The following is an 8624-nucleotide window of genomic DNA, read 5'->3' on the forward strand; positions in this document are numbered from 1 at the left end:
CATCGATCACAGATTTGGCCATTTAATTGAAATATGTCATTCTGATGATTCTACACTTATAGTCAAAAAGGAAAAACATCTTAAGTGCAGCTTTCTTTCTTTCTTTTATTCTGGTTACAAAGCTTTCTGGATCTGTTATACATTTCCATAACACGCAAGCTCCCTATCCCAGTCCTCCTCCACGTTGTTAGCTACACCTGATACTGCTTTCACATCTTCCTCTTTCTCCACCTCCTCATCATCATCATCAGCAGGCAGATTTAGCACCGTTCCATCAGCGCTCATCCTCACTCGCGAGTCCACCAGCAGTTCCTCCCTGAGACGCTGCATGCTCCCACACAGCGCTCTCACTCTGGGACTGGACCACACACATGCCAAAGGAACACAAATGGTGCCACCTTGCTGGTAGACAGGCTGCCAGTCACATGTACCCCCTTCAACCCCATGCTGGAATACGTCCATTAATGGAGGAGCACAGAAGTGTGCATTATTGTTGGAGTCCATGTTCATTCTGCTGAGCCATTCCTGTCTCCGGTGTTGTGCCTCATACAAGACTTCATTAACTAAAGTTCTCTGGTAGATGTTGTTATCACTTAGGCTCGGATACACTACTTTGTAGATCTAAAAAAGGAACGGCAAAGAAAGATAAGAGACGAGTGCAAATATCACCAGTTTTAGGACAAAAATAACTTGTTTTAGCTTAAACCTGTGAAGTCAGCATTAAAAGAAGAGTTAACCATATTTTCGAAAATGCAATGTTGTTTATCTTACTGCCAAAAATTTGTCTGTTTTGTATTTTAACCCCCACCTTTCAATCAACAACCAATGGGCAGAACCAAGTTCCCACGCTACATTTTTTCTTTTTCAATAGTGCTGTTCATGGCTGCGTGTAGCACCTACAGCTCTGCATATCCTTCCAAGTATTGCATGTTACAGTCGCAATGTACTGAAACTACCAAAAGGCCTTTGCTTCCATATTGTAGTGTTCATCTGAGCGAAACGGATTATGGAAGAAAAAAAAAATTGTTCAATGTATCGGTTGTTGATTGGGGTGGAGGGAATATCTGAATGCAAGATCGCAGTCCATTGTAAGAAAGGGGCGGGTTTTAAACTGACTGACTGGTCGCCAGAGAGAAGTCATTCCACCGGAAAATCAAGTTACAAGTTATTTTAATTAAAAATTGCATGGATCAATTCATGCTAACTTTATGCCGAGATGGCGTTTTTATAAAAAGCTTTCGCTGCACATTTCAGCACTACTAAACTAAATTGTGACCGTTTTAGTACAATATGACTCTAAACAAATATGGAATTTCCAATAAGAAAAAGCCAGTCTCACCAGTCTATAGACTGAGGGTTCCAAGCGTTCAGCATTGCTCATGGAACCATGGAAATTCCTCTGGAACACGGCAATCTGGGTGCAGAATCCCACTTCTCTCCAGTGGCCAACAGCTTCTCCAACTCCTGTGAAATGCACGGAGTAGCCATAATCTCTACACACCTTGTGAGCCCTGTTAGGGAGAGAAAGTTGGAAAAGCTTTTAGCTAGAAAAAAAAAACACATCTATGTAAATCCCTTAAATCTGATCCTAAATCACCACCGGAATGTGTTTTCATTATTAAAAATTTACTCACCAAGTTTGAAACTCCGCTCTGGTCCATTCAAACTTATGGTCATAGTTTCTGAAGCCTCTCAGACCCGGCAGCAGTGGGTTGAACTCTACGTTTGGTGTGCTTACAATCACGGCACCTGGTGACATGTAGCCAAACACCACCTCAGAAAAGCTTGCCACCTCCACAAGCTCCAGGTGTTCGATTCTTAAATGGTAGAGATGTTTACATAAACTCAAGTTGAACATACAATTTGAAAGTAACTAAGTTTATTCGCAAAGACGTGGCACACTTACAACTCCACACATGTCACAAGATCAAATCCTCTGGTGCAGGGCTCCCTTTCTGTGACAGAGCCTTGATACAACTCAATGGTCAAAGGCCCATCACTTGGCTGTAGATAATCACTTATAAGTGGAGCCAACATGTGCCTGGCAAAAAATAAATCACACAAGATGAATGAACAGAGGAATCCTGATTTGCATATGGCCAAAAGTACGTGGAGGCCCCTTGTGTATCATAAATCGTTGGCCTTATGGGATAGCACTGTCATTTTAATGCCATCTAAAACTACACAACAATGGAAGGTTTGCAGGTAAGATACCAAACGTACATTCTCTTCAGGAGGACGACGCTGTTGATATCAACTCCCACTAGTAACTGTATACCGTTGCGGTGAAACTTAAGCTTTTTTAGTAAGCAACATTCTGCGCATCCGAAATCGATGACCTGCGGATAGATGTAAAAAGACTATTGATTAGCACGCTAGTTCAAGCGTAGCGTCAAAGGCCATCGCGACTTAACTTTAAAATGCCATTCATATGTTTATTTACCTTTTTAGGTCGGTAGGTTTTCACATAGTCGATAACAAACTGGTATCGCTGCATGTAAAGTGGAGGAGAAAACGGCGTGGTCATGGTGAGTGTCTTGGTCAGGTCTGCTCGGCTGTCTGACTCTGTCCTCATTAAACACATAAGTTACTCGAGGTGTCACCGTCAGCTGAGCCGTGTGAATGCTTACTCAAACACAATCAATCTTTAAAGCAAATGCAAAAGGTTGTTACTGGACCGGTGTTAATTGAGATCTATTTATTTTAGTAAAAAAATAATTTTTTAAACAAAAGAAAGTTATATTAACACTTTAATGCAGGGGTCTCCAACCCTGCTCCTAACCGTCCTGAAGACTTCAGTTCCAACCCTGTTCCAACACCTTGATTAGCAGGTTCAGGTGTGTTGGAGCTGAAATCTGTAGGACGGTAGCTCTCCAGGAGCAGGGTTGGAGACCTGGCTTTAAAGCTTACAATAAAAATCAAGCCTGAATTATGAGCAGCAAAATATTGTGTGGGTCTGTGAACCATTTCCTTCATGAAATTGTATTTTATAATAATCTCATCTTCATTTTCTCTGGGGTGATCCACAGCCCACTTATAAGATAAATACATTAATGGAGATTAAATATTATTTTGAGATTAAATTATTTTATTATCTTACTTGAACGGTAAAATTGCCCAATTACAATGTAGAAAAAGCATTCGGTCTAACAAAGGGAACACTGCATTAATATTTATAGCAGGGGGGCTCCAGGACTGGAATTGAGAACCACTGTTGTAAGGACATACTTAAAGCAGCTGTATGAAGTTTTGTGTATTTTTGCCCTTTGGGAGCCCCCTGAATGAGTGGAGTTCATTATTCAGTTGAAGGTGGCTTAAGAAGTTACCGAAATCTACAGTAGTCACCATTTGAAGTGAATCAAAAAAGTTCATCAAAGTTGTCCTAAGACAAGAATGCGTTTTAGGTTTTAGGACAACTTTGATGAAATTTGTATTTGAATGGATTTAATGTTCTCCAGATTCACTCTGGTGATGTCTAATCTCCTCTGTTTCAAAGCATACAGGTTACAGAAATGTTACCTTTATTTCACACAGAATGCATTTATTGATCTTCAGATTCACTCAGGTGATTTCTAAATTTCTCTCTTCTGTATTTTAGAAATCATTTAGTCACAGCATGGTCACCAAATCCAACAAGGCAGCATAAGAAGTTACCATGATCCGTTTCCCCTCTTTTTCACACAGAATTGCTTTAACGTTCTCTAAATCCTCCCCGGTAATGCCTAAACTCCTTTATTTCATACTCTGAAAAGCATTTTGGTTCTTTTATAAACAGCTACAGAAGGGTAACCAAATCCAACAAGGCAGCGTAAAAAATCCATTTGTTATGGGTGCCACAGAAATAAACAGTACTGGTAAAGTGTATAAATTGAGGTTTTTATTGGCTTTATTTTTGAACTTTACATAGAAACGCACAAAAGTATTTCTACATGTAATAAAAATGGTTATTAAAAACGCTTCTTGTATTGCTGTCTTGATAGGCGGTATGGGATTACTCAGGGCTCAAATACTCCACATGCTGATATTTTGCAGTCCTGTTTGGGCCTCTCGTTGTAGGTGGGCACTGCCTCTAGTCTCTTCAGAACCTCTGTGCCCTCAACAAGTTGCCTGGAAGAGAAAGAAAAAGCTGTGATGGAGATTTTCAATTTTGTAAGAATGGTAAATAGCAAAGATCTTAATTAGGCATTTACCTTTTGGATATTGTCTGCATTAATAATGCAAAGCCAAATATCAAGACAAGCTCTCATAATTTGGGCTTTCTTGTGTATATACAGTATGCAATCTATTGGAGTCATTACCCAAAAGCCACATATTTGTGGTCCATCCAGGAAGCTGGCTGTAGTGTGATGTAGAACTGAGAGCCGTTGCTATGAGCACCTTGATTAGCCATTCCCAGAATGCCACGCTTGTTGTGGGATACGACAAAATTCTCATCTAGAAGAGAAAACCACCTGGTGCTTTTTATATGTATGAAACAATGTGTATTTCACACACTTTAAAGTCACCATGAAATCATAATTGACAGTTCTTATTTTAATGGAATATTGCAACGTTTATAAATGATTTATCCATACACATTATTTTTTTCATGTCCTCGCAATCTTGTGACAATGATCAAGTTAATTAGGTACTGGCCTACAAAATTAGGTACCGGCCTACATTTTTTCCTTTTTCTTTTTATGTAACGATAGGGGGGAAAAAAAGACACAATTTCCATTTCATGCTGACTTTAACGACCAAAGTATGTACTTTATGTAGCACAAACTCTGTACCCTCAAATGTTGGGCCATAGATAGACTCTCCCCCAGTGCCTTTCCTTTCAGGTGAAATATCTGTAATCAAAATCATATAATATATCAATGAATTATATACAATCACAAGTTTTTTATATATATATATTTCGATACAATTATGATTATTATCTTACCTCCACCCTGCAGCCAGCCATTTTGCACAACTCTGTGGAAAATTGAGCTCTTATAGCTCAACTCAAGGTTACTCTTGGACAAACCTGCCTCTCCAGTGCACAAGGCCTTAAAGTTCCTACACGTCTTTGCACACAAGTCTGAGAACAGCTGACAGGTTACATTTAAAACACTTTGAGAGTGGAGAAAAAGTGGAAACACATTTCCACAACAACTCAAGTAATCAAATTATCAATCAGCTTACATTATCAAGAGGCATAACATCTATTTACCTCAAACAACAGTCTGCCAAATGCCTCTCCACCGCTTTCAATATCCATATAAACAAAAATATGCTGTGGGAAAGAGAGAGCAGATGTTGCACACCTTGTAGCTATTATGTGAAATTATAGATGGTTGTAGTCTAATTACATATGATGTGCGTTTATTCATTCACTGGATTAACATTTATTCCTCGCTCTTGTGTTAATTTACCCCTGTGCTTCGCAGGTTGCTGGTGTAATATTCCTCAGCTAGGGCTTTATAAAGCGCCTGTGGTCGATGGAAAGAAAACTTCCACTCTTTCTCTGCCCAGCTGGACAGTTTCCTCTCATCACCGAGCAACTGACCGTTTGCGAAGGACATTAGACAGCCACTGTACTGCCAAACCTCCCCTTTCAGCACCTCGACAAGTCAACGTGCGTGAGTGATTTATTAATAAATGCATATTGGAAACAAGCGAGCTGTATATAATTAGTAAGTGTCTTACCCTCTTTTTATTCGATAAATAGTCATGCCAGTCACATTCCAGCAACGGGCGAATTGTTGGATCATCAAATGACTCCGGGAATTTATTTTTCAGTCCCTGTAAGTAGAGACGTTATGGCTTTTTAACAGTTAGCCATGTTAAAATGCTAAATACGAAGTGGTCAGCCTCTTAAAAACTTTACCTCGACAATGCTTTTGGCTATTTGAAAATTATGTTTATTTAAAAGACCGACTATCTCTAAATGTACCGTGGATGCCATGTTGTGTGCGTCTCGTTGTCAGGGTAACCGCGGTGAATGGCGCACAACGATGACGAACCGTTCTGCATATTTATTCATGCAGTATCTATCTACCTTCCTATCTGCCTGTCTGTCGTTTTTCTATCCATCGTTTTATTTATTCATTATCCATTTAGTTATTGATTAAAAAAAAACAACAGCAAACGTTCAATACAAGAACACATCACAAAAATCAATTAAAATGTATTTATTGGGCTCATTCATATCTTTAATTGTCCATTGTAAAGAACACGTTAACAAAGTCCTTTCAAAATGTATATCTATGAATTTTACTAATGTAACATCAACCAATACTGTCAAATATCGTGATGTGCCGAGTCTGACTCAAGGTTTTTATTATTTGAAGTTATGTTCTAACTTCCCCCAAGCTGTATCAGACCCAAGGCTGTTTTGGTGGACTTCTCCATGGCCAGAAACCTGTCCAGCTTGTGTGCAAAATCAGGGGGCAGGTTGTGAGGGGATCTGTATGTCTTCATGGTGGTACTCAGGTATGAGATGAGCTCACAGCTTTCCTCAAACTTTTGAAGTTTCTTTTTGTACTTCTGACGAATATAGTCTGGGTTCCTGCTGTTGAATGCTGTGGGGGTAGAAGGGTAGAAAGATTTCAAGTGTTTACTTAGACTTGAAAATACCCTACATTGAATGAATGAGTGAATGAATGAATTAATTCTAATTTTCTGCTATTTTAAAAGGAAGCTAAAATAAGACATTCAAGGCCACCTTTCAGATGAAAGGCCAGGTACAATATAGCAGATTTCTTCACACTGAGAAAGGGCAACTTTGGCTTGAGTTGACCAACAGCAGTCATGGCTTTGATTATGGGTACTGCCACACTCTACAAGAGAAAACAAACATATTTAAAAAAAAATACATGTACAATAATAGCAAACACAACTGTGGTTAAGATAAGTAAATACATTTCCACAAAAAAACAAAGCTTTAAACACTATTTTACCACTTGTTCAAAACATGGTTTACTGATGGTTACACAATTATGTGACCAATATTTATAGGTAGACAAAAGCCGCAGATTCTGTGTTTCAGTGCCCTCTTACTTGTTCCAAATAGCCCAGGATCGGTAAAGAGGTCAGTGAGACCGGATCTTCCAACGGAGGTAGTTTATGTGGAAGTTTCTGGTCCCAGTAAGTCTCAGGTGACCTAAGAACAGTTCTGTTGTGAATTATCTGTTTTCTATTTTAAAATGTATTTTATTCCTGTAATGGCAAAGTAATTGCACTAGCCAATCAGGAATCCCCTCTGCAAAATAACTACTCACTGGAGAAAAATTTCTCGTTTCTTTTCATTCTCAAAGATATAGATCTTATTTTGGTACTCAACAGCATACTCCGTGTTTCCACGCACCAAGGCCTCATACCTACAGGTGAAGAGAATAACGTGGCAGGAATGTGTTTTTACTTGGAATGAAGTTAAAAATTAATGATTAGAGTGAGCAAGACTACAGTAAAATTAAGGTTATTCTTTCCGTAAGTGTTGTAGAGTGGCTTTGCTGTACCTCTGTTGACCATCCAGATAAGTGACAGGGCAGAAACCCTTCATCTCCACCTGTTGAGGGAACCTACTCTTCACCTGGCCTGCACTGAGCTTATGAGGCAGGAGTGGAGGAGGAGGTAATGGGTAGGGGCAACCTGGAGCCACAAACTGTTCTGGGGACTCTAGAAATCTCTTATTAAACACATAAAGAGAGATGTGAGTGAATTAAACCAATATTTCTGTGTGCTGCTGGACCTTTACCTCTAGAAATTCCCTGCTGGTCATTTTGTAGAAGTGGCCCCTGAACTCTGCAGCCAATTCCAGTGAGGTATTATGTGAACAGTCCACCAGATGGCGATGAAGAGCTAAGCTAACTGGACAGTACTGCCCAAACTCCCCTAGCCGGGACTGCAGCTCTCGTGTAGTAATGCACAGTCTGTCTATACAGGCTGCCTGGCCTGTGAGAATGACAGAACAAGTCATCTAAGAATGTATAATACTAGGGATTCTTGTTTGACAACTGTGCGTCATTTGCATGCTCTCACCTTTGTGAATCTTTTCCAGGTAATCATAAATGTGTCTCAAGCTAATGCGAACCTCATCTAAAACTCGCTCCCACACCCACCACTTGCTCTTGTGAGCATCGACGGGAGTCCAGTTGTGATACTGTTGATGAAAGTGTAGCCTGAGAGCTTCAACTTCCCGCCTGAAGCAAGAGTTGCGAATGTTTAGGACCTGGGGGCTGTCATGCATTGGGTAAGGCCTGTTGGAGAGAGCTGCCATAAGCTTACAAATTTTTAATATTTGCATTTAATATACATAATATGCCAGACCACAATACCACGAAATTTGTATCACTGTCCATGGAAAAAAAAAAAAAAACATTGTCATGTTGTAGTTTTCAGCAGGGGTGTACTCCAGAAAGCAAGGTTAACTTACCTTCACATAAACCCTGAACTCTCTGTTGATTAACCCAAACCTTGCTTACTCGACGTATGCTGGTTCTTTTTGAAACGGAAAGCTGAGTTTATTTGCTTACTTACCCTTAAACATGTATGTCACATAACCTGCTTTCTGGAATACCCCCAAGGTAAGTTTAGGTCAGTGTTGTTTTACTAAATTGTTAACAAAAAGTACTAAAAATCATTTTCATGAATTAAAA

At 39.6% G+C, this 8624-nt stretch overlaps 3 protein-coding genes across 4 annotated transcripts in view; all 3 read right to left on the reverse strand.

Moving 5' to 3' along the window:
• Positions 1 to 85: 85 nt before the first annotated feature.
• On the reverse strand, positions 86 to 2850 carry LOC107698398 (small RNA 2'-O-methyltransferase-like). Of its 2 annotated transcripts, XM_016499406.1 has the most exons (7): positions 2748 to 2850; positions 2444 to 2645; positions 2224 to 2339; positions 1907 to 2041; positions 1635 to 1817; positions 1340 to 1511; positions 86 to 621 (listed from the first exon to the last, which is right to left on the reverse strand). In XM_016499406.1, the coding sequence occupies exons 2-7, from the start codon at positions 2582 to 2584 to the stop codon at positions 136 to 138; spliced, it is 1233 nt and encodes a 410-aa protein (XP_016354892.1). In that variant the 5' UTR covers positions 2585 to 2645; positions 2748 to 2850; the 3' UTR covers positions 86 to 135. The 2 variants fall into 2 exon arrangements, with proteins under 2 accessions (XP_016354892.1, XP_016354891.1); XM_016499405.1 differs by having other exon boundaries at positions 2444 to 2850.
• Positions 2851 to 3879: 1029 nt separating this feature from the next.
• On the reverse strand, positions 3880 to 5932 carry ppil6 (peptidylprolyl isomerase (cyclophilin)-like 6). Its single transcript, XM_016499408.1, has 8 exons — positions 5855 to 5932; positions 5674 to 5769; positions 5400 to 5588; positions 5198 to 5260; positions 4928 to 5075; positions 4773 to 4832; positions 4299 to 4434; positions 3880 to 4107 (listed from the first exon to the last, which is right to left on the reverse strand). Exons 1-8 carry the CDS (start codon positions 5930 to 5932, stop codon positions 3996 to 3998), a joined length of 882 nt encoding a protein of 293 aa, XP_016354894.1. The 3' UTR covers positions 3880 to 3995.
• Positions 5933 to 6167: 235 nt separating this feature from the next.
• ak9 (adenylate kinase 9) overlaps positions 6168 to 8624 on the reverse strand; it is a 14168-nt gene continuing 11711 nt past the window's right edge. The window contains exons 29-35 of the mRNA XM_016499403.1: positions 8008 to 8225; positions 7724 to 7920; positions 7485 to 7654; positions 7248 to 7346; positions 7027 to 7129; positions 6692 to 6806; positions 6168 to 6548 (exon numbers count right to left, since the gene is read on the reverse strand). Coding sequence (XP_016354889.1) covers positions 6325 to 6548; positions 6692 to 6806; positions 7027 to 7129; positions 7248 to 7346; positions 7485 to 7654; positions 7724 to 7920; positions 8008 to 8225 — 1126 coding nt within the window. The 3' untranslated portion in view covers positions 6168 to 6324. The remainder of the gene's footprint in view (positions 6549 to 6691; positions 6807 to 7026; positions 7130 to 7247; positions 7347 to 7484; positions 7655 to 7723; positions 7921 to 8007; positions 8226 to 8624) is intronic.

Source organism: Sinocyclocheilus anshuiensis, unplaced genomic scaffold (genome assembly GCF_001515605.1).
Source record: "Sinocyclocheilus anshuiensis isolate Anshui unplaced genomic scaffold, SAMN03320099.WGS_v1.1 scaffold1746, whole genome shotgun sequence".
NCBI classification, from domain to species: Eukaryota; Metazoa; Chordata; class Actinopteri; order Cypriniformes; family Cyprinidae; genus Sinocyclocheilus; species Sinocyclocheilus anshuiensis.